Consider the following 25,279-nt stretch of genomic DNA (forward strand, 5'->3'; position numbering starts at 1 on the left):
CGAAGAATGAGAGCCAGGGATAAACGAAGAATGAGAGCCAGGATAAACGAAGAATAAGAGCCAGGGATAAACGAAGAATGAGCCAGGGATAAACGAAGAATAGGATAAACGAAGAATGAGAGCCAGGGATAAACGAAGAATGAGAGCCAGGGATAAACGAAGAATAAGAGCCAGGGATAAACGAAGAATGAGAGCCAGGGATAAACGAAGAATGAGAGCCAGGGATAAACGAAGAATAAGAGCCAGGGATAAACGAAGAATTAGAGCCAGGGATAAACGAAGAATGAGAGCCAGGGATAAACGAAGAATAAGAGCCAGGGATAAACGAAGAATGAGAGCCAGGGATAAACGAAGAATGAGAGCCAGGGATAAACGAAGAATGAGAGCCAGGGATAAACGAAGAATGAGAGCCAGGGATAAACGAAGAATAAGAGCCAGGGATAAACGAAGAATGAGAGCCAGGGATAAACGAAGAATAAGAGCCAGGGATAAACGAAGAATGAGAGCCAGGGATAAACGAAGAATGAGAGCCAGGGATAAACGAAGAATAAGAGCCAGGGATAAACGAAGAATAATAGCCAGGGATAAACGAAGAATGAGAGCCAGGGATAAACGAAGAATGAGCCAAAGATAAACGAGGAATAATAGCCAGGGATAAACGAAGAATGAGAGCCAGGGATAAACGAAGAATGAGAGCAAATACTAAGAAAGGATAAAGAAGAATAAGGTTCCAGGGATAAACGAAGAATGAGCCAAAGATAAACGAGGAAGGGAGATTAATTATGTATGTTTATTACAGAAATGTTTTAATGATGATAATTATTTTTCTCGACTTCCAACGTCACTCACGGAAGGAAATATTTAAAAAACGTAGTGTGTGTTTGTGTGTGTGTGTATGTGTGTAATTGTATATGTATGTGCAACCCTATGTGTACCTTCTTCCATGTGCGTGTTTCCCTTGTGTACACGGTTGGTCTCCTTTATGTGCACCGAAGTAGTCGTGTAGGTGTGGTCCGTGTTAGGTGTACATGTACGTTTTTGCTGTGAAAGAGAAGGAGGAGGATGAGGAGAAGGAGGAGAAGGTCAAGGAGAAGAAACAAAAAAAGAAAACGAAACAACTAAACCAAGAAAACAGCAACAAAATAAAAATGAACGAACAAGCAAAAAAATTAAAAAAGATCATCAGAAAGTGGAAGAAATAACGAAGAATCTGAGAAACGTGAAAAAGGAAGAGAAAAAATGAGAAAAGGAAAAAAGGAACCCTGAACCTTTACTCTGTTTGGCGGGAAGAGAGGAGGAGAGAAAAGAGGAAGGCTGGAATGGCCCTCCCGCAGAGCAATCCTTAGTGCCTGCAGGAATACCATTAGGGCGCGTCTGCTTTCTTTCCTGGGGCGACGGGGGGTGACGAGGGTTGGCGGAGGGCGCTTTGGGGAGGGCTGTCTGTCCCCTAGTAAGCCCCGTGTAAGGTTAAGGATGAATAGGTTAGCGAGGTGGCTGTGTGTTGTCTGAAGTGATATATGGGTTATGGGTTCCGTAGACTTATTTACCCAAATGCTTCGGGGCTTACACACACAAACACACACACACACACACACACACACACACACACACACACACACACACACACACACACACACACACACACACACACACAGATTTGATAACACGGTCCCCCAGTAAGATCCGTGTAATGTTAAGGAATGTTTGTTTAGGGAGCGAGAGGTGGTTAGGTCGTGTCTTAAGTGATATATGGGTTGTGTGTTCCGTAGACTCATATCCACAAACAGTTCCGGGCTTACACACCAACATTTGATAAGACGGTCCCCTGGTAAGCCCCATGTAAATTTAAGGAAGGTCTGTATAGGGAACGAGAGGTGGCCTGGTGAAGTCTTAAGTAATTAATATATGGGTTGTGTGTTCCGTAGACTCATATTCTCGAACATTTTGGGACCCACATTTGACAAGCCTTTCGCAGAGTTGGTTGGTGGGGGTCCTTCAAGTTTTTTGGGTGTGTTGGTAAAGACGCTGAAATATAGTTTTTGAATCGTTTAGCAGAAGAATCGAGGCAAAACGGTCTATGGAGTTGTTGGTAAAGTGTTTTCGTTCGAGGGTCACTGAGGGTTGTGTTTTGGGGTCCTTCAAGTTCTTTGGGTGGGTTGGCAAAGACGCTGATGGATAGTTTTCGGATCGCTTAGCAGAAGAATCGAGGGAAAGCGGTCTGTGGAGTTATTGGTGGAGTGTTTTCGTTCGAGGGTCACTGGGGGTTGTGTTTTGGGAGTCCTTCAAGTTCTTTGGGTGGGTTGGTAAAGACACTGAAGGATAGTTTTCGGATCGTTTAGCAGAAGAATCGAGGGAAAGCGGTCTGTGGAGTTATTGGTGGAGTGTTTTCGTTCGAGGGTCACTGGGGGTTGTGTTTTGGGAGTCCTTCAAGTTCTTTGGGTGGGTTGGTAAAGACACTGAAGGATAGTTTTCGGATCGTTTAGAAAGAAGAATCAAGCTAAAGCGATCTCTGGAGTTGTTGGTAGAGTATTTTCGTTCGAGGGTCACTGAGGGTTGTGTTTTGGGGGTCCCTCAAGTTCTTTGGGTGGGTTGGTAAAGACGCTGATGAATAGTTTTTCGGATCGTTTAGAAAAAAGAATGGAGGCAAAGCGGTCTCTGGAGTTGTTGGTAAAGTGTTTTCGGTTGAGGGTCACTGAGGGTTGTGTTTTGGGGGTCCTTCAAAGGGCGTGACGGGGCAAAAAGGGTCTGAGTGCGAGTCGTTCCCTGCCCTTCAACTCTCCCCTTCACTCCACGTGTGAACTGTGTGTGTGTGTGTGTGTGTGTGTGTGTGTGTGTGTGTGTGTGTGTGTGTGTGTGTGTGTGTGTGTGTCAGGAGAACAAACGAGTGGCAGTATGTATGTAAATTATCATATATCGTGGTCTGTGTTCTCTCGTGTGTGGGGGTAATTTGTATGTGTGTGTGTGTGTGTGTGTGTGTGTGTGTGTGTGTGTGTGTGTGTGTTTAGCAGTGTATCAGCGTATAAAACAGCATGACAGATTACAGATGAATCTTGCTGTTGCATCTGCCTCTGTGTGTGTGTGTGTGTGTGTGTGTGTGTGTGTGTGTGTGTGTGTGTGTGTGTGTACCCTGTTTTTTCACCGTTACCTAATTAATTACGTCAATCCATGTGTGACTGTGTGTGTGTGTGTGTGTGTGTGTGTGTGTGTGTGTGTGTGTGTGTGTGTGTGTGTGTGTGTGTGTGTGTGTGTGTATGTACCCTGTTTTTTCACCGTTACCTAATTAATTACGCCAATCCATGTGTGTGTGTGTGTGTGTGTGTGTGTGTGTGTGTGTGTGTGTGTGTGTGTGTGTGTGTGTGTGGGCGCTTGTAACATCACGTCCTCTGTCCATCATCACATATCACCTTTTCTTGTGCCCCTTTGTGCCCCAGGTGAGAGAGAGAGAGAGAGAGAGAGAGAGAGAGAGAGAGAGGGGGGGGATAAGAGCCAGTTAGGTTCTTTTGTTTCCATCATCATCAAACTCATTTTCCTCTTCCTCCATCTCCTCCTCCTCCTCCTCTTCTTCGTTCTTTATTTATTCCTCCTTATTCTCTTCTCTAGTCGCGCATTCCACTTCGTTCACTCTGTTGGAAATTCCCTTTTTTCTTTCCTTTCCGTCTTTGCTCATCATCTTTGCATTCATTCTCCCTTTTCCTCTGTTTTCATTTTCATTTTAGTTTATCTTCATTGCCTTAGTTTTCCTTTTTTCCTTATTTTCTCTTCCGTCTTAGTTTATCATCTTTGTTTTCGTTTCCCCTTTTTTTCGTTTTCATCTCGGTTTCCCTTTTTCCTCTTTTTTGATTAAGTTCGTCTTTGTTTCCAGTTTTCCTCTTCGTCTTGCTGCATCATCTTCTTTGTCTTCGTTTATCTTTTTTTTTCTTTTCATCTTGGTTTCCCGTTTTCCTTTTCATCTTGGTTTCCCGTTTTCCTTTTCATCTTGGTTTCCCGTTTTCCTTTTCATCTTGGTTTCCCGTTTTCCTTTTCATCTTCTTGGTTCGTATTCTTAGTCTTGATTTCTCATTTTCCTGCCGATCCTTCTTCATCTTTGTCACAGTTTTCTTTCTTTTCCTTTGGTCCTGGTCCCTGCATCTTTGGTTTCCCGTTTTCCTTTCCGTCTTGGTTCAACTTTCTGTTCTCGTTTCCCATTTTCCTTTCCGTCTTGGTTCATTATTTTGTTCTTGTTTTCCAATTTTCCTTTCGGTCTTTCTTCATCTTTGCTTTAGTTTTCCTTCTTTTCCTTTGGTCCTGGTTCCTGCAACATGGTTTCCCGTTTTCCTTTCCATCTTGGTTTATCTTTCTGTTTTCGTTTCCCATTTTCCTTTCCGTTTTGATCTTTTTGTTCTTGTTTTCCCATTTTCCTTTCGGTCTTTCTTCATCTTTGTCATAGTTTCCCTTTCTCTTTGGTCTTGGTTCCTGCATCTTTGGTTTCCCGTTTTCCTTTCCTTGGCTCATCTTGGTCTCGGTCTTGGCTTCCCGTCCTCGCCTCGCCTCCCCGCCTCCTCATCGGGTCCCTATTTTTGTTGCTCTCCCTCAACCTAATTTAATCATCTCTTTGTTTTCGATCTCTTCTTCCCGTCCTGGCTCTTAATCATCTTCCTTGCCTTCGTTTATTTATTATTATTTTCATCCCTTCTATTCCCTCTATCTGTCTGTTGTTTATATGTTAGTTAAGTCAGTTTAGCTATTTCCTTTTTCTTCTTATTTTGTTTATCTCTTTTTTTTGTTTTTCATTATTCTCGTTTTGCCGTTTTTTATATGTGCTGTTCCGTTGTTAAATTCTCTAATTTTTTCTTCTTTTTCATTTCCCTTTTTCCTCTTCTCTCGTATATCATCACCTTCCTTTGTTTTTCTTAGTTTTTCTTATCTTGCTGTTTTTGTTTATCTTATTTCTGCTTTGTCGGTTTTTTTTCTAAGTTTAATTCTCTCACTCTTTTTTTATATCCTTTTTTTCCTCTTCCTTCATATATATTATCATCTTTCTTTGTTTTTCTTTGTTTTCTTATCTTGCTGTTTTTGTTTATCTTATTTCTGCTTTGTCGGTTTTTTTCTAAGTTTAATTCTCTCACTCTATTTTTATATCCTTATTTTTCCTCTTCCTTCATATATATTATCATCTTTCTATGTTTTTCTTTGTTTTTCTTATCTTGCTGTTTTTGTTTATTTTATTTATGCTTTATCGTTTTTTTCTAAGTTAATATTCTCTCGTTCTTCCTCTTTTTCTTTTCTTTTTCCTCTTCCTTCATATATTCATCATTCTTTGTTTTTCTTTGTTTTCCTTATCTTGCTGTTTTTGTTTATCTCATTTTTGCTTTGTCGTTTTCTTTTCCGTTGTAAGTTTTAATTCATTCTCTCATTTTCCCTTTTTTTTATTTCCTTCTTCCTCTTCTCGTATATTCTATCATCTTCCTGTCTTGCTCTTTCTCATTCCTGCTTATTATCCGTTTTCTTCGCTTAAGTAAATCCATTATGAGCGTAATTGGATCACTTTACTTTTTCTTTCATCTTAATCTCTTCTCTATTATTATTATTATTGTCATTATTATCTCACTGCTTTTGTTTTTCTTCTCTTATTCCTTCCCTGCCGGTCTTTCCCGTTTATTCAAGAGTCTTTACATATATATTCTTTCCTCTTTTCATTTCCTTTTCCTTTCTTTTATAAATAATTTTACGGTTTATGTTCTTCTTATTTCTTCCCTGCCGGTCTTTCCCGTTTATTCAAGAGTCTTTACATATATATTCTTTCCTCTTTTCATTTCCTTTTCCTTTCTTTAATATATAATTTTACGGTTTATGTTCTTCTTATTTTTTTCTTGCCGGTCTTTCTGTTTATTCAAGAGTCCAGACATATATTCTTACTCTTTTTCATTTCCTTTTCCTCTACTTTCATTTATTTTATCTTACTGTCTTTGTTTTCTTATTCCTTCCTGCCGTTCTCTAGGTTTAGTTAAGTATCTATATATATTATTCGTTTTAGGCCTTTTTCAATCATTCCTCCCTTTTTTCTTTTTTTTTCTCTTTTTTTTATTATCTTACTGTCCTCGGTTTTCTTATTCCTCTCCTGCCGTTCTCTTCGCCTGATTTAGCGTCTATGGATTGTCTGTTCTAAGCCAAATTCTATTATGCAATCCTTTTATCATCTTGTCCTTTTCTCTATTATCATTATCATTATCTTCCGGTACTTGTTTTCTTATTTTTCCTTTGTCTTTCTCTATATCTATTCAAGCGTCTATATATTATCCGTTCTAAGTCTATTTCAGTCAGTCTTCTTCCCTCTTTCTCATATTTTTTTTTACGTTTCTCAAATCTTCCCGTCTTTGTTTCTCGTTATTCTCACACTGCCGTTGTCTCCGTTTAATTACACGTCTATATATTGTCTGTTCGAGGCCTAATATAATACCTTGTTTCCCTTTTTATAATTTCTTTTCCTTTTCCTTCTTTTATTATCCCCCAGTCTTTCTTACCTATTAATTTTCTCGTTTATTTCGCGTTTTTTTCTTATTTTTTCTCTGCCGTTGTCTCCGTTTAATTAACCGTCTATGTATTGTCTGTCCTAGGCCTAATTTCACAACTTTTTCCCTTTTTCCATCATTGTGTAGCTGGTGAGCCTTCAACTTTAGGCAGGCCGAGGCAGGATATAAAAACCGAGAGAGGCGAAGTATATAAAGGAGATGTGTGTGTGTGTGTGTGTGTGTGTGTGTGTGTGTGTGTGTGTGTGTGTGTGCAGCGACTGTTTGTGGTGTTTGTATCACCGGTGGGTTATGTATCAGTGCAAACTAATAAAGGGGACGTACGTGTTTGTTTGTTTGTTTGTGTGTGTGTGTGTGTGTGTGTGTGTGTGTGTGTGTGTGTGTGTGTGTGTGTGTGTGTGTGTGTGTGTGTGTGTGTGTGTTTGTTCGTCGGGGGTATCAGTGCACACAAACACCAAACAAGGACAACTTTTTTTTTCCACACACTGTAATTAAGCACGACACACAGATATTAGTCGCGGAGGAGGAGGAGGAGGAAGGGGAGGAGGAGGAGGAGGACGAGGAGGAGGAGGAAAATGAGAAGAATGATTAATTTGGTCACCTGAAATGAAACCCAGGACGGAAATTGCACAGAGGAAACTCAAGGTTGATGAAGTGAATAAAAAACATGAAACCAAAGACGGAGATAAAACGCACGAAACATGACACTCGACAGAAAGATAGATAAATAGATAGATAGATAGATAGATAGATAGATAGATAGATAGATAGATAGATAAGGAGAGAGAGATAAAGAGAGAGTAAGCAGAAGACAAACACAAAATAGAAAAATGTGTGAAATCGAGACTCATCGCAGAGATTGGTAGGGCGGAACACGAGTCTTGAGGGTACAGATTACAGGGAACACAACGTAACATGACACTCAGGAGGTAGATAAATAGATAGATAAGGAGAGTACGCAGAAATCAACAAAACCTCTAATATAAAATGTGAAATCGAGACCCATAGCAGAGATAGGTAGGGCGGAACACGAGTCTTGAGGTAGAGATTGCAGGGAACAAAACGTAACATGGCACTCAGGAGGTAGATAAAAAGAGAGATAGAGAGAGTAAGCAAAAATCTACAAAACTCATAATAGACAAGTGATATCGAGACCCATAGCAGAGATAGGCAGGCTGGAACACGAGTCTTGAGGGTAGAAATGGCCGGGAACATAACGTAACATGACACTCAGGAGGTAGATAAAGAGATTGAGAGATAGAGAGAGTAAGCAGAAATCAACAAAACTTATAATAGAAAATGTGAAATCGAGACCCATAGCAGAGATAGGCAGGCTGGAACACGAGTCTTGAGGGTAGAAATGAGAAATCAACAAAACTTATAATAGAAAATGTGAAATCGAGACCCATAGCAGAGATAGGTAGGACGGAACACGAGTCTTGAGCTAGAGACGTCCGGGAACATAGCGTAACACAACACTCAGGAGATAGATAAAGATATAGCATAAGCAGAAAACAAACTTATTATAAAAAAATCGAGACCCATGGCACAGACAGATAGGCCGGAACACGAGTCTTGACGTATAGAGATGGCAGGGAACATAACACCGATGCCGGCAATGAATCCCTTGAAGGAGAACAGCCAGGCAAGGGAGGACGGGAAGGAGAGAGGGAGAGGTTCGAGTTAGTGCGGCTGCGGCTTGTGGGGTTGATAGACTCCTCACCAAGGCTTATTAATAGCAGAATCTAGAGCTCCATGGCGGGGCAGAGGAAGCTAAGCGAGTGTGATCAGCCTTGCGACACTGTTATCACTCCGCGCACTCCGCCGCCTCGCCATGAAACCCACGTGAAGGTTGGTGTTTGGCCTTGTGTCTTGATGCGTGTGTGTGTGTGTGTGTTTATAGTGTGTGTGTGTGTGTGTGTGTGTGTGTGTGTGTGTGTGTGTGTGTGTTTGTAGTGCAGCGGTTGGTCTCCTCCTCGACGCTGGCCTTCCTTAAGCACAAAGTCTGAGATGAAACAAGTTAGAGGAAAAGTTAAAAGAAAAAAAAACATTGATTCTAAATATTCAATAGGAAAAGGAAAAGAGTATTAGAATAACGCAGCGATTAAGTCCATCGTGTTCATCTGGTATACCTTTTTATAGATTAGTTTCCCCCACAGAGAAAGGAGACAGACCAAGATATGAAAAAAAAGTGAAATAAACGATATAAAAAATAACTATAATAAAAAGAATCCCCTTAATAAGACAGTAATGATAACAAAAAATCTGGTCATCTGGCTCGTCTGGTAAACAGTTTTTATAGATTATTTTCCCCCACAGCGAAGGGAGACAGACCAAGATATAAGGAAAATTGTTATAAATGATATCAGGATACATACAATAAAAAGAATCCCCTTTATAAGATAGTAATAATAAAAAAGTACATTCAAGTAAAGTTTGTGGTCGAGAAGAAAGTACTGCGTCGTTGTGTGTCCCTGGAAGGTAGATTTAAGTGCCCCATCAGTTGTCGAAGTCAGCCTCGTGTTGCGCGGTGACAAGAGTCCCGCCTTATGAAAACCCCGGACGCCCAAGGACTACAAAGTTAATAAGGGACGTCTTTTGTGTCCCCTCGAATGTCGGGATTGTCGGAACTGAATAACCACTTCAAAAAGACAGACAGCCAATTTAATTCCCGAGACATCTTACACTCAGTCCCGTCGCGAAGGAATTCCTGTAATAGGGAGACGGAGGAGGAGGAGGAGGAGGAGGAGGAGGAGACGTGGGAGTAAACAGGAAGCTCTAAGTCACCCCGGACAAAGTAAAAATCGGCCTTGTTCTACCTCTGTTTACATCGACATCCTTCAGAGTTTTATTTTTTTGCATCGACCTACTTTTATTCTTAAGCGCTGCTCCCTTGACCTTCTTCTAGCCTCTCGATAGGGCTTGCGAGTTTTGTGTTTGTGCCTCTCTCTCTCCCTCCTCCAAATTGCCTGCCTGCCTGCGCCCCCTCTCTCTTTCTTCCTCCACTCCCTCCCCCTTTCCCTTCCCCGTGAGTTGTGTGTTGTGCCTCCCTCCCTCCTTCAAACTGCCTGCCTGCGCCCCCTCTCTCCTTCTTCCCCCACTCCCTCCCCCTTCCCCTTCCCCTTCAAAGAGAGCTGTATCAATTCCACCAGCTTTTATTAACCACTTTTCTTTCCTTTCCTTCCTAACTTTTAATTTTTCCCTTTATTTTCTTCTACAGTTTCATCCGTTTTTTTTTCCTCCTTCCCTCCACTATTTCTCCCCTTTCCCTTCCCCTTCAAAGAGAGCTGTATCAATTCCACCAGCTTTTATTAACCACTTTTCTTTCCTTTCCTTCCTAACTTTTAATTTTTCCCTTTATTTTCTTCTACAGTTTCATCCGTTTTTTTTGTCCTCCTTCCCTCCACTATTTCTCCTCTTTCCCTTCCCCTTCAAAGAGAGCTGTATCAATTCCACCAGCTTTTATTAACCACTTTCCTTTCCTTCCTAACTTTCAATTTTTCCCTTTTTCTTCTATATTTTCATCCGTTTTTTTCCTCCTTCCCTCCACTATTCCTCCCCCCTTCCGCCCTCTTCCCTTCCCCTTCAAAGAGAACTCCATCAATTCCACCAGGTTCCTTTTACCACTTTCTCCCCCCCCCCCTTTTTTTTTACTCCGTCATCTTTCCTAACTTTCGCTTTTTCCTTTTATTTTCTTCCACACTTCTCCGTTTTTCTTTTATTAGTAAACTTCTCCGTTCTTACGTTTCTCGCGTTTATTTTTTATTTCTTCTTTCCACTTCGAATTGGCTTTCCTTTCCTCATTCTTCCTTTTATACGTTATTTTCTTTTTTCTCTCTCTCTTTCCACCTGCGCTGCTGTTTTCTCTTTTTCACGCTTTCTTCTCTCCTGCCCCGGCATTTTATTTTCACGTTCAGCCTATAACGCCGGTAGACTTTGTTGCTGGCCTGATGTTTAGTTATCCATTGGTGAAGAAGTGATGACCTGGAAACTGACGGAAATAGTACGGCGACTCGACCTCAGCTGACTTCGAAGAGACATGACTGGAGGAGAAGCGACCTAGATACTGATGGAAATAGTACCGCGTGACCCTTGCTTAAAAATAATCAACATTGGCAAAGGAACGGCGACCTGGTTAGCGTCAGAAATAGTACTGCAGCGCGACCCTTACTTCGAGGAAATAAAGATGAAGAAGTGAGTACCTGGTTAGCGATACAAGTATTATTGCAGCGTGATCCTTACTTCGAAGAATCATAGGTGAAGGAGTAAGTACCTGGGGAGCGACACAAATAGCACTGCAGCGTGATCCTTACTGCGAAGAAACATTGGCGAAGAGTGAGTACCGGGTAGCGACACAAGTATTACTGCAGCTTCTCCTGTACTGCGAAGAATCATAGGTGAAGGAGTAAGTACCTGGGGAGCGACACAAATAGTACTGTAGCGCGACCCTTACTTCGAAGAAACATTAGTGAAGGAGAGAGGACCCAGTTAGTGATGCAAATAGTATTACGGTTCGACCCTCACTCACTTCGCAGAAACACTGAAGGAGAGAGAACCCAATTAGTGACGCAAACATTATTACGGCTCGACCCTCACTCACTTCGAAGAGACATTTGTGGTGTGAGGACTTACTAACTTAGGGCCGTATTACTAAACATTTCGTCGCCCAAGTTCACATATTTGACAAGGCTTTCGTAGGAGTTTGTGGCATTTCCAGAAGTAGTTTTATGACCCTGGTGGTAGTCTGACCCCTCTTCTCTGCCATGAACCTAAAGAAACACTCATTAGAACCCGAATGATCCCCACTTTGACCTTTAGAAATAGTTGATGTGACAAGCGAATGTGTCTTGTAATACCGACCTTAAGTGACGCCAATAGTACTGAAGCGCAACCCTCACTTCGAAGAAACACTGATGAAAAAGTAACCACCCAGTGACGCAGATAGTACAACGATGTGAAAAATAAACGCGAGAAACATAAGAACGGAGAAGTTTGCTAATAAAAGAAAAACGGAGAAATGTGGAAGAAAATAAAATGAAAAAACGAAAGATAGGAAAGATGACGGAGTAAAAAAAGGGGGGAGGGAGAAAGTGGTAAAAGGAACCTGGTGGAACTGATGGAGCTCTCTTTGAAGGGACATATATGAAGGAGCGGTGACCTAGAGAACGATGGAAATAGTACAGCGACGCGACTCCTACTCCCGAAGAAACATTGGTGAAGGAGCGGCGAACTAGTTAGCGACGGAAACAATACAGCAACGCGACTCCTACTCCGAAGTAACATTGGTGAAGGAGAGGCGATCTAATTAGCGACGGAAACAGTATAGCGACAAGACCCTCACTTCGAAGAAACGTATATAGAAGAGATTCGGCGTAGTTGTATCAGAAATAGTACTGCAACGCGACCCATCGAAAAAAAAAACCCACTTATGAAGGCGTGGTGACCTAGTTAGCGACGGAAACAGTACAGCGATGCGACCCTCACTTCGAAGAAACGTATTTGGAAGAGAGGCGGCGTAGTTAGTATCAGAAATAGTACTGCAGCGCGACCCTTACTTAAAAAAAAAAAAACAGATGAAGGCGTGGCGACCTAGTTAGCTTCAGAAATAGTACCTTAGCGCGACCCTCACTTCGAAGAAACGTATTTGGAAGAGAAGCGGCGTAGTTAGTATCATAAATAGTACTGCAGCGCGACCCTTACTTAAAAAAAAACAAAAAACAGATGAAGGCGTGGCGACCTAGTTAGCTTCAGAAATAGTACCTTAGCGCGACCCTCACTTCCAAGAAACATGATTTAGGTCAAAGGAGCACAAGCTGTCTTCTCTCCCGCAATGCTACCGTGACTCAACGTTGCCAGATTGTCGTACTCAGCCTCCTATGTTTGCCAATTTCCGACCCAAAAATGTTTCCTTGACCCCAATAACTGCCTTCAAATATAGTTATCGTTAAAATGGTTAATTATTGGTGTTTTTTGGCAATAGATATGACTCAGAAACTGGTAAATACGAGGCTCTGAGTACGATAATTTGGCAACGGTGCCGTGACTGGGAGTAAGTAACCTGGCGCTCCCACAAACACGAGCCGAGTAATGACTGGATCGCGGATGACGTCACACTCTCCCTCTATGTTGACGGAAGCGGGGGATGCAGAGGAAGAGCTTGTCATAGGGGTGTGGATTGGGCCGGCTAGAAAACATGCAGATGACTCGAAGTTGTTGTTCAATGCTGGTCGGAAATAACAAAAAGCTTACACCACGCGGCTTGTTCTTTGTGCTTTCTCTCTCTCTGTGTCCCTCAACAATAAACACTAATAGACAAACACTTTACAATCTCTCACCGCCCCCCATATTTTCCCTCTCCTTTCTCCGTCCCTCCCTCTTCTCCCCCTCCCATTTTCCCTCGACAGTTACTCCCTAAAAAATAAAATTGTATGAGGGGAAAGTGGAAAATCAAGAGAAATATGGAATACGATTGGTTAAAGGTTTGTTAGGGAGGCATGCAGAAATATACATGAAAGAGAGGGAAGGCAAGGCAGCGTTTGTAGATTTGAAATGGAAAATGGAGATGAAAGTAAGTAAATCCCGATAGAAATAGAGGAAGTGAGGCGAGAAATAAAAATATACGTTTGATGATAAATAATAAAAACAAATGAAAGAAAGAAAGTGGAGAAAGAAATCTAACCATGAAACAGACAAAAAAATGAAAGGATAAAAGACCATTAATTGCAAACGAGGAAATAAGAGGAAAATAAGAAAAAAAGGAAAACGGTAAAAAATATTAGTCGTCAAAATGAACCTGATAAAAATGAAAGAAAAAAAAGAGAGTCCATTTATTGCTAACTAAGAATAAAAAAGAAGAAAAAGAAGAGGAAAATACGACAATAAAGGAAAAGGTAAAAATCAAGGCATGAAAATGAAAATGAAAAAAATGAAAAAGAAAAAAAAAACTGAAAGAAAATGAAAGGGAAAAAAAGATAGACTGTAAAAACTGAAAAAAAATATGAATGGAAAAAAAGGCAGACCAATTAAACTGAAAAAGAATGAAAGGGAAAAAAAGATAGAACATTAATTACAAACGAGGAAAAAAGGAAAGAAAAAAAAAGAACAGGAAAATAAGAAAAAAAAGAAAAACAGTAAAAAAATTGTCATCAAACCGAAACTGTAGAAAATGAGAGAAAAGAAAAAGATTGACCACTTTATTGCAAACGAGGGAAAAGAAGGAAAACAATGGGGAAAGACCGCGAACAAGGGCAGGCAGGCAGGCAGGGAGGCAGGCAAGGGCAGGCAGGCAGGCAGGCAGGCAGGGAGGCAGGCAAGGGCAGGCAGGCAGACAGGTAGGTAGGCGGAGGTCAAGCCCTGTCGTTCCCTCCCCCCCCCCCCCCTCCCCGTGGACGTTTCTGCACCTGCGAAAGTTACCTGAATATTTGAAACCCGACCTTGATGCTCTGTGTGTGTGTGTGTGTGTGTGTGTGTGTGTGTGTGTTTATCATTTGGGTAGTTTTGCGGTTTCCTAAGTCCAGTGTGACGGGGATGAGCACTGAGGTCACGCGCAGCTGTAGTGTATGCCCCTAACTCTGCCTTTACTAAGTCGATCCGAAGCCTTCCCAGCCAAACCTTAACCAAAATCCAATTAAAACTAACGCAATCCATCCTGTATCATATCTAAGAGGGAGGGTAAAGGGGGGAGGGGGAGGGGAGGGGGAGGGGAAGAGAGGGGGGTAGGGGCGCTATTAAATTCCCTCCTCCTAATTTCCTATAAAGAGGGTTCCCAAATGGATTTCAGGATGCTTTTAATTGAACAAAATAGATCGAGGGATGGCTGAGTGGAAGGCCCCCTCGGAATACTATAATAAATAAATACCATGATACCAAAACAGTACCGTAAATCATACTAAAGACCAAAATAATACAAAGAACTAATACTAAATTAATTAATACTAAAAATAATACGAAAATAAAGGTGATGCAAAATACCATAATACTAAAACTTTACTAAAAATCATACTAAAGACCAAAATACTATTACCTAGTGGTAGTTTGACAAGGCATCTGCACCATGAGTATGAAACAAAGCTCATGTGAACCCAACTTATCTCCTTTCTTGTGCTCTTTGGAAATATCTGTTTTGAGAGCCGAAAGGATCTGATAATACGGTCCTGAGACTTCACCGCCATCACCACCACCAAGTCCACCGTCACCACTAACACTCCGGCGCCATTGATTTCAGGAGGTGAGATGTCCTGATACTCTCCCCTTGATAGAGTTAGGTTAGGTTAGGTTAGGATAGGTTGAGTTAGGTTAAGATAATAGGTAGTCTTATGAGCCTAGTGGTAGTTTGACAAGGGATCTGCACTATGAGTATGAAACGAAGCTCATGGGAACCCGACGTACCTCCTTTCTTGTGCTCTTTGAAAATATTTGTTGTGAGAGCCGAAAGGATCTGATAATACGGTCCTGAGACTTCGCCGCCATCACCACCACCACCAAGTCCACCGTCACCACTAGCACTCCGGCGCCATTACCTCCACCATCACCACCTCCTCTTCTCCCTTCAGCCCCTCACCACTATCGACATCCCTCGCACGCGTATTGGCACATCTTCTAATATTCCTCCCTCGCCAAGGACACAAGACGACACACGCAACGAGGAAAGAAAGGACGTAGGAGTTTAGTGAAGGAAGAAACGTACGAAAATGTGAAAGAAGAAAATAAGGGAAAGGAAGCAAAATAAATAAAGAAAAACAGAAGGAAAAGAAGGAGAAATAAGAAAGGAAAGTGGGAGTGAAAGAGAGAACAGAGAGGAAAGAAGGAAGGAAGAAAAGAGAGATGGAAAAGGAGAAGAATAAGATAGGAAAGACACGAAGGAAAGGAAGAAGCAAAGAAACACAATGGAAAATAACACACACACACACACACACACGCACACACACACACACACACACGCACACACACACACACACGCACACGCACATAAAAGCAACAGCAGTAATGAAGCAAGAATCGATAACTATTGTGAACCCGTTGCAAAGAGAGAGACCTAAATGAGACCACTTAACACAACACTTCATTCCTACTCGATTATGCCTTTCCCCCCGATGACTCTAAACGGCCTGCCTTACCCCCCCCTCCCCCTCTTCTTCCCCTACTCCCTCCTCCTTTCCCTTTCCCCCCTTTCCCTTCTTTCTCTTCAAACAGAACGCTATCAATTCCACTAGCTTTCTCTTATCACATTTTCCTTTTTTTTGTTTTGTTTTGTTTTGTCACCTTTCCTAACTTGCCTTTTTTTCCCCTTATTTCCATATTTTCACTGTTTTTCCCTACTTCCATTACCCCCTTTCCCTTCCCCTTCAAAGAGAGCTCTATCAATTCCACCAGCTTTCTTTAATCAACTTTTCCCTTTTTTTTGGTATCGTCACTTTTCCTTTCATTTCTTTCCCTTTTTTTCATATTTTCATCCGTTTTTTCCCTCCCTTCCCTCCTTTATTTCTACCCTTCTCCCTCCCCTTTTTCCTTCCCCTTCAATCAGCTTTTTTTATCACTTTATTCCCTTTTTTTTTATTTCGTTGCGTTTCCAGACTTCCCCTTTTTCTTCCCTTTATTTTCCTCCACACTTCTCCTCCGCCGTTTTTCTTTTATTAAACTTCTCCGTTCTGATGTTTCCTGCCTTCCTTTTTTTTATTTCTTCTTTTCTTCCACTTCGTAATCGCCTTCTGTCCTTCCTTCTTTCATTCTTCCGTTCAAACGTGATTTCCTCTTCCCGTTTTTCTTTCATTAAATTTTTCCGTTCTAATGTTTTTTGTTTTACTTTTTATTTCTTCTTTTCTTTCATTTCGTATTCGCCTTCTCTCCTTCCTTCCTTCATTCTTCCGTTCAAACGTGATTTCCTCTTCCCATTTTTCTTTCATTAAATTTCTTCGTTATAATGTTTCTTATTTTCCTTCTTATTTCTTTTTTTTTCGTATTCGCCTTCTGTCCTTCCTTCCTTCATTCTTCCGTTCAAACGTGATTTCCTCTTCCCGTTTTTCTTTCATTAAATTTCTTCGTTATAATGTTTCTTATTTTCCTTCTTATTTCTTATTTCCAGTTAGTATTCGGCTTTCTTCCTTCCTTCATTCTTCCTTTTATACGTCATTTCCTCTTTCCGTTTTTCTTTCATTAATTTTCTTCGTTATAATGTTTCTTATTTTCCTTCTTATTTCTTCTTTCCAGTTCGAATTCGCCTTTCTTCTTTCCCTTATTCTTCCTTTTATACGTCATTTCCTCTTTCCGTTTTTCTTTCATTAAATTTCTCCGTTCTGATGTTTCTTGTTTTCCTTCTTATTTCTTGTTTCCAGTTCGTAATCGCCTTCTTTCCCTCATTCTTCCTTTTATTCGTCATTTTCTTTTTTTCTTTCTCTTTCCTTCCAATTCGCGTTTTCATCCTCCTCCTTTACTCTCGCATATCTATTTTTTTTCCTTCCCTCCTCCTTTCCTGCTCCTTTTTTTCTCTCTCTCTCTCTCCTTCAAATAGCTTTTCCTAACTTTCCCTTCCTCTCCTGTTCTTTTTTTCTTTTCTCCACTTCAAATTTCCTTCCTTGCATTTCCTATTCCGTCATTTTTTTCCTCTTTCTATTTCCTTTATTTCCCATGCCTTATCTTTATCTGCGGTTTACTTTCCATCTCCTATTCTCGTCCGCCCTTCTCTCTCCCCTTCCTTGTTATTCTCTCCTGTTCCCTGTTCTTCTCCCCTGTTCCCTGTTCTTCTCCCCTCCTCTCTGTTCTTCCTTTCCCTTCTCTTTCCCTACATCCCTTTCCCCTCCCTTCCATTAGTATCACATCCGTTTTTTTCTAATTTTTTCTCCTGATTCTTTTTATTCTTTTCCTTCCCTTATTTTCTTCCATCTCTATTACAATAACATCAATTCCCTTTCCTTATATTCATCCGGTTCTTATTTTTTCTTTACATCCGTTTAATTTCTATCTCATCCGTTTCCCTTTCTTTTTTTCTCCTCCTGACTCCTTCCTTCCCTTCCCTTTCCTTTTTATCTCATCTATTTCCTTCCCTTGCCTTCTGTTCCTCACCCTACCTTATCTTTTCGATCTTCTCCTGACCCCACTTCTCGTTTTCCCTCTCTTCTATTCTTCCCTACCCCTTCCCATTTTCTTCGTGACGACCTCTTCCTTTCATTTGCATCTCCATCCCAATCCTTCCTCTCGCTTCTTTTTCCTTTCTTTCCCTTCGATTTCCATCTCCTGTTTCCTTTCCATTCCTTTATCTTCCCTTCCCTTTTAGTCATTTCCGTTCCGTCCCCCTCCTTTTCTTTCCTTTCCCTACTCTACCAGTTCTTTACCTTCCCTTTCTTTACCTTCCCTTTCTTTCCCTTCCCTTCCCTTACCTTTCTTTCCCTTCCCTTTCTTTCCCTTCCCTTCCCTTCCTTTCCCTTCCCTTCCCTTCCCTTCCCTTCCCATCCCATCCCATCCCATCCCATCCCACCCCTTCCCTTCCCTTCCCTTCCCTTCCCATCCCATCCCATCCCACCCCTTCCCTTCCCTTCCCTTCCCTTCCCTTCCACCCTGGACTCACCCGTGTACTCGTAGATACCCGGGCAGATCTCCTCCAGTTGTCGGTCCTGTCCCTCCACCGTCAGGAAGAGGTTAGGCAGGGTAAAGCGACGCATCTTCACCTCCGTACCCCCCGTGGTGGTGCTGGTGGGCCGGGGGAGCGGGGGCAGGGGGCCGCTGTCACCCCCGCCCCCAGGAGCCGCGCTGGAGCACATGGTTTTGTTCGCCGCCTCCCCCCGGGGCGGCTTAGCTCCCCCCGAACTATCCACGCTGAGCCGCGGACATCCTCCCCCCGGGTAAGGTTCTGTGGCTGGGATGTGGCTCGGGATATGGCTCGGGCTGTAGCTTGGTGTCGCTCGCCTGTGTTATGGCTAAGAGAGTCTCAGGGATTGTTGGGCGAGTCAAAAGGGTGACGGTAAAGGGGATGGAGTGTAAGGGGGACGGTGCTTCGAGGTGCTGCGAGGAAGGGCTGAGAGGAGGTGAGGCGTCAAGGTGGATGTGTGGGTGAGGTGAGGGTGAGGGAAAAGTACGAGGTGGGAGGAAAGAAAAAGAGAGGAGGGAGAGGAAGAGTGAGGGGAGGGAGAGAGGTTAAGCTGTGAATAATGTTAGTTGTCAGCAAGATGGAAGGCGGGGGCGGAAGGAGTCCATCACGGGGCGGGGGGGGGGGGAAGCGCTGAGGGAGCAGGTAAGTCAACAGGTGAGTGAATCTTCTTCGGTGGTAGGGAAGGGAGGGGGCGAGGCGGGGGCGGGAGGGGAGCGAGGAAGCGTGGCCTGCGATGGAAGGTTAAGAGGAACCCTTTTGCTGTTTGTTTCTCTCCCTCTCGCTGTCTGCCTTTCTCTTTCTCTGATATTCTCACCCTCTTTGTCTCTGTCTCGGTGTCTCACTTTCTTTAATGTCTGAGGGGCGCGAGGCTTCAACGGCTGTTGTTTTCCGCGGACTGTATAATGAGGCTTTGATGTCCTCCCCTCGACTCTCTCTTTGTGCTCCACGTATCACATCCCCGCACCTGTGTGTCGGCCCACCTGCCTCGTCGCGTCCCGCACTCACCCACTCACTCGCTCAGTAACTCGCTAGTTCGCTCAATCACTCCGCCCTCGCGTCGCGTCGCTTCCCTTTTATCGCCGCTCGCTGGGGCAGTAGGGGCGCGAGTGTGGCCAGGCGGCGGCGTGCTTGGCGGTGGCGGTGCTCGCGCCTCTGTCCCTGTCGGGGAAGTGGTGGCAGCGGCGGCGCCGGTGGTGATGAACGGGCGACACACACTTGTTGAGGGTCCTGCGCCGACTGCCGCCCCGCGCTGCCCCAGAGCCGCCCCGCCCTCGCTCACCCCAAACCTCATGAGGGGGACGCGCGCCGCCCGCCCCCCGCCTCGCCTGCACCTCGGGCACCTGCCGCTCCCCGGCCCCGCGGCGCCCCTGCCGCACCGGACCACCGCCGCGGCCGCCCATGGACGCGAGTGTGCGGGACGGCATGAAACAGATATGGTGTGAAGCTCATGCGCCCTGCCTGGCTAGGCCTTTGTGTGCCGGGGCGTGAAGGCCGGCGCCCAGGGCTCGGCCGCGGGACGTTGTGCTGCGGGTGTGGCGTGTCTAGTACATGATCGCATTGACTCGACACATACGAGGCTTTCTCGGTGTATTCTTCGCGGTGAAACACGTACATTTTCAAGATATACCGATTTACTTTGTGTATCTCTTTCACGGTGAAACAAAGTATCATTTTGTATACAGGTTTGGGGGATGATGTGCGTCTTACTGTATGACTTACCGACACACCGAGCAAACCCGTTCAATATGTATCAAACACACCACTCAATATGTGTCTGCTCCACCGTGAAACAGGGCAGCACCCAACCCTAAGACGGGCGGAGTGGGCCAATATCTTTCTGGGACAAAGCGCTTTATCGGGGGAGAAAGGAAAACGAACAGACTTCACGGACCGCCGAACACTGCGCCGAGGAAGAGAGAGAAAAAAATCCTCAAAGGACGTTTGGGGAAGGAAATTGAAAACCTATTATACTCTCGTGAATGCCCCGCTGAATGCCGCCACCCAGGCCGCGGCGGGCATCAAAGACTGCTCGCACGCCACCACACGGGAGGAGGCGGAGGCACGGAGGTAGGGAAGGGGACCGTAGGATGCTGATTGTCGGTGCATGGAGGGACTCTGAACGTCGGCCAGGAAGGAAAAGAGGTGGAGGAGGCGGTGGATAGGCTGCAGGCGGGGATGAGACGGAAATGTGGAGCTCATGCAGATGGATGATACAAACGAAAGGAAGGAGAGGAAGGATGGCAAGGGACAACGGGAATACCCAGAACACGGGCCAGGAAAAGAAAAGAGGTGGGGGAGGCGATGGAGGAGACGATGAATAGGCGGCAGGTGGAGATGAGACGCATATTGTGCAGCTTCGGATGGTCAGATGATACAAAGGGAAGGAAGGGGGCGAACGAAAGTCAAGGGACGGTGTAGATCTTCAGAACTTAGACAAGGAAGGAAGGAAGGTATGAAGGGAGGCAGAGGAAGTGGTGGATGATACTGACTGAAGAAAGGAGGCGAACAGATGACGAAGAACCGTGGAGAGCCTCAGGACCGTATTGTTAGACGCTTTCGGCTTGCACATCAACAATTTCCAAAGGCCAAAAAGGAGATCAATCGGGTCTTATAAGTGTTATTTTTGGCTCATGGTACAGAAGAAACTACCCGTGGAAATGCCGTGAACTCCTGCGAAAGCCTTGTCATATATGTGTTTCTTTAGGTTCACGGTACAGAGGAAGGGTCACACTACCACCAGGGACATAAAACTACCCCTGGAAATACCCACAACTCCTACGAAAGCCTTGGCAAATTTGTGTTCTTGGACGACGAAATGTTTTATAATACGACCCTCAGAATACAGACAAGGAAAGAAGGGAGGTATGAAGGGAGGCAGAAGTGGTGGACGATACAGGCCGAAAAAAGGAGACAAACAGATGACGAAGAACAGTGGAGAGCTTCAGAATACAGACAAGGAAGGAATGAAGGGAGGGAGGCAGAGAAAGTAGTGGATGACACAGACGGAAGAAAGGAGGCGAGTGGATGATGAGAAACGATAAAGACTGGAGGGATGGAGGGACATTGAAGTGGTGGTGGATGACACAGACGGAAGAAAGGAGGCGAATGGATGATAAGAAACGATAAAGACTGGAGGGATGGAGGGACACAGAAGAGGTGGTGAATGACAGAGCAGGAAACGAATGGGAGACAACAGAGAAACGGTAGAGAAGGGAGGGATGGAGGGACACAGAAGAGGTGGTGGATGACAGAACAGGAACCAAACGGGAGACATCAGAGAGACGGAAGAAGGAAGGAGAGACAGATGACAGGGGACAGTTTATTTATATTGGAGGCAGTGAAAAGGAGAAACAAGTAAACAAGTGACAGGTGGCTAAATATATCCCACGTGTCGCCATATCCAGGTGTCCATTACGTCGACCAGGTAACAAGGTGGATATGAACGAGCACACCTTCCTTCCTTCCTTCCATCTACGGCCTCCTTTCGAACCCCGGGGCGCAGACAGGAAGAGGAATCACCACGCAAATCACCGTGCCACCGAGGGAAGGATATGCATCAAAGAGAGTATCGTAAAGTTTAGGCTCAAAAAGAAATCCGAAACGGCAACTTTGCAAGGCCCGAAAACCAAACAAGTCTGCTCTCAAGTTTTGCGCAGCTCGTTACAACTTAAATGCTTTCGAGAGGAGGTAAATTGGCCCCTCGCAATTTCTGAAGTATATTTTTTTTTAACTTTTTTTTTTTTTTTTGGTGGTGGTGGTGGAAAGCGTTTAGGTAGTGAGCCTATTGTTGTTGTTCCCTTCCCCTCTCTCTCTCTCTCTCTCTCTCTCTCTCTCTCTCTCTCTCTCTCTCTCTCTCTCTCTCTCTCTCTCTCTCTCTCTCTCTCTCTCTCTCTCTCTCTCTCTCTCTCTCTCTCTCTCTCTCTCTGTCTCTCTCTCTCTCTCTCTCTCTCTCTCTCTCTCTCTCTCTCTCTCTCTCTCTCTCTCTCTCTCTCTCTCTCTCTCTCTCTCTTTTAATACGTTTTCATTCTTTTTTTTCTTTGATAGTGAAAAATGTGAAGGTAGTAGTGGTAGTGGGAGTAGTAGTCTTAGTAGTAGTAGTAGTAGTAGTAGTAGTAGTAGTAGTAGTTGTAGTAGTGGTAAGTGGTGGTAGTAGTAGTAGTAGTAATAGTAGTAGTAGTGGTGAGTGGTGGTAGTAGTAGTAGCAGTAAAACTCTCCACCCTCTCCACCCGATACTGACCTCTTTTGACCTCTCTCAGACCCGATATTGACCTCTTTTGATCTCTTATAAGGGCAGTGATTAGCGGGCTTTTTCTTTCTCTTTCAATTTTTTTTTTTTTGCCTTTGAACTGCTTCCTTTCCTGCAAAAATAAAATAAAAGGTAAAAGTAACAGTAGTAGAAGCATCAATGGTAGTCGTAGTGGAAGTAGTAGTTAGTAGTAGCATTAGTAGTAGTAGTAGTAGTAGTAGTAGTAGCAGTAGTAGTAGTTACTGATGTGGTACGTATGAAAAAGCAAAGATAGGATGAGGGAGAGTAGGAAGAAGAACAAGCCAATGAAAAAAAGAAGATAAACCCCCAAAAAGGAAAAGAAACGAAGAGAACGAAGAAAATAAAAGAAGCGAAGAAGGAAGAAATCGAAAAGAAAAATAAATAAAGAAAAATATATACAAGTAATCAGAGCTCTGGAGAAAATTTAAAATATATTTGCATACACAAGTCGCTCGCCTTTGGTAATACTCGAGCAAGGAAGGCTGGCAGGATAATGAGGGTCTTGGAGGAGGAGGAGGAGGAGATGTTGGAAAAGAGGGAGGAGAAGAAGGGGAAGGAAAAGAAAAGGAGATGGAAAAAAAGAGGAGGAGAAATGGGGAAGAAGGATGAGAAGGGGAAAAGGAAATGATAGAAGAGAAGGAGGAGGAGAAGAAGGATTAGATGGGGAAGGAAGAGAAAAGGAGATGAAAGAGAAAGAGGGGGAGAAGGAGAGAAAAGAGTAGGAGGAGAAGGAGGAGAAGAAAGAAGAGAGGAGAAAGGTAATGATGGAGAAATGAAGAAGATGGAAGAGGAAGGAAGAGGAGGAGGAGAAAAAAGGTAAAGGAGGAGGAGGAGGAGGAGGAGGTGGCGTAGGAAAAGGGAAAAAGGAGAAGATGGAAGATTACGAAGCTGGAAGAAGAAAGAGAAAGGAGGAGGAGGAGGAGGAGGAGAAGGGTAAGGAGGAAAAAATGAAGATGAAAGAGGAAGGAAGAGGAGGAGGAGCAGAAGAAGGAGGAGGAGGAGGAGAAGATGAAGCAGTAGGATGAGATGAGAGGACCTTTAAGTTATGAGAGTCCTTGATGGGAAAACTTGTGGCGCCATCTATCGTGATTCATCGAAATCAAAACTCGGGCGACTAAGTTAGCGATCGGATCAGGGAGGGAAGGAAGGAGGAAAGGAAGGAATGAGTGAGGCAGAAAGAGAGATAAAAGAGTGAGAGTTGAAGAGTAAAATGAAAAAAAAAGTTGATGTATTGCGGTTCGGAAAATAATAGAATAAGGAAGTGGAGTGAATGAGTGAGTGAATGAGTGACGGGATGAGTGTATGACAGAGGAAGAGAGAGGAAGTTATGAGTAGGGAGAGTGGGTGAAATACAATGAGTGAGTGAGTGAGTGTGTAAGGGAATGCATGAGTAAGTAGAAAAGGAATAATTCAATGGAAGGAAAAACCGTGTATGAGTGTGAGTGAGTGTGAATAAGAGTGAGTGAGTGAGTGAGTAAGTGAGTTTGCAAATGAGTTACCGAGTGAGTGAGTGAGTGAGTGTGGGAGCTAATGCAGTTAAGACCCAGCTGACTTCATATCCAGCAACAGTTTAGTCAGTCCGTCAATCCATTAGTCAGCCAGTCGGTCGGTCGGTCAGCCAGTCAATCCGTCAGACAGTCAATCCATCAGGAGTGTAAACATGTAAAATAGGACAGCTCAGGGTTAACCGTATGAATAATGATGGTAGTAGTAGTAGTAGTAGTAGTAGTAGTAAGTAACCACCCCTCCTTTGTCTTGCGTTTTACTACAATGCATAAGTTTGGACAAGTTTAAAGTCTCTCTCTATGTGTGTGTGTCTGTGTGTGTGTGTGTGTCCTCTTTGTTGTACTCCCACTCCATTCTCTCTCTCTCTCTCTCTCTCTCTCTCTCTCTCTCTCTCTCTCTCTCTCTCTCTCTCTCTCTCTCTCTCTCTCTTTTCGTCAACTCGCTTTCATCTCAATCAAAAACATCGGAATCTAATTTACATGTTTTTGTCGCTCTATTTTTTCCATCTATGGCTGTAATATCGTCTGGCTTCTGGTGCCGGTTTCTCCTCACCTTGACCTCGCTTCTTCGTCCTTTAAAATGTACGTTTCTCATTAACGCTCCTTTTGTCTCCTCACCTGCTTACCTGCACTTCATTGGCTCGGGCTTCCTGTTAATTAGTGACGCAGGTGTTCATTCAGGTTCGCTTTAAGTCTGGTATGGAATATGTATGAGAAAAACTAATTATTATGTATGCCACGTGCCTTACCTTTCTTCCTGTTTTCTCTTTGTTTGTTTAGTTTTCTGTCGGATTTCTTTTTAATCTTTTATTTTGTTACCTTTAATTCGTAACTCGGGTATTTCAGTTTCTTCCATCATTTTCGTAACTATTTGAATTCATGTTATTCTGCTTGTTATCTGTAAGTTATCTTCACTGCTTCATTTTTTGTCATATCCTTACTTTTTTCATCGGCATTTTCTTCAATTTAGAGCTCAGGGACAAATTTTAAATACATGTTGCCCTTCTTGTATTCTTTTTTCTTCACTGCTTTCCTTTTCGTCATGGTCATCAATTTTTTCGGGTCAGGTGTAAGTTTTGAATACAGGTTCCAACTGGTAAAACAAGCTATTCATTTATCTATTTCATCGTTTCATTCGTATGAGGTATGTCATTATATGCAAAATTATTATATATTGTTATTATTCCTCCTCCTTTTTTTTTTTTCTTACAACAAAGGAGACAGCTCAAGGGCACACAAAAAAAGGAAACAATAATAAAAAAAAAGCCCGCTACTCGCTGCTCCTAAAAATAATCCTAAAAGGTGGCCGAAAGAGAGGTCAATTTCTTTGCTTTCTTTATATTCTAGTTTAATTCAATAGGAACTCAGGTGCTGGGTCGTTCAGGCGTATTTTCATATATATCAAGTTTTTTCCCATTA

General features: G+C 43.3%; 1 protein-coding gene across 1 annotated transcript in view; it reads right to left on the reverse strand.

Moving 5' to 3' along the window:
• The window catches only part of LOC127004603 (uncharacterized), a 39,441-nt gene extending 19,656 nt beyond the window's left edge, over nucleotides 1–19,785 (reverse strand). The window contains exon 1 of the mRNA XM_050872595.1: nucleotides 18,067–19,785. Coding sequence (XP_050728552.1) covers nucleotides 18,067–18,259 — 193 coding nt within the window. The 5' untranslated portion in view covers nucleotides 18,260–19,785. The remainder of the gene's footprint in view (nucleotides 1–18,066) is intronic.
• Between the last annotated feature and the right edge of the window lie 5,494 nt (nucleotides 19,786–25,279).

Source organism: Eriocheir sinensis, chromosome 28, assembly GCF_024679095.1.
Source record: "Eriocheir sinensis breed Jianghai 21 chromosome 28, ASM2467909v1, whole genome shotgun sequence".
NCBI classification, from domain to species: Eukaryota; Metazoa; Arthropoda; class Malacostraca; order Decapoda; family Varunidae; genus Eriocheir; species Eriocheir sinensis.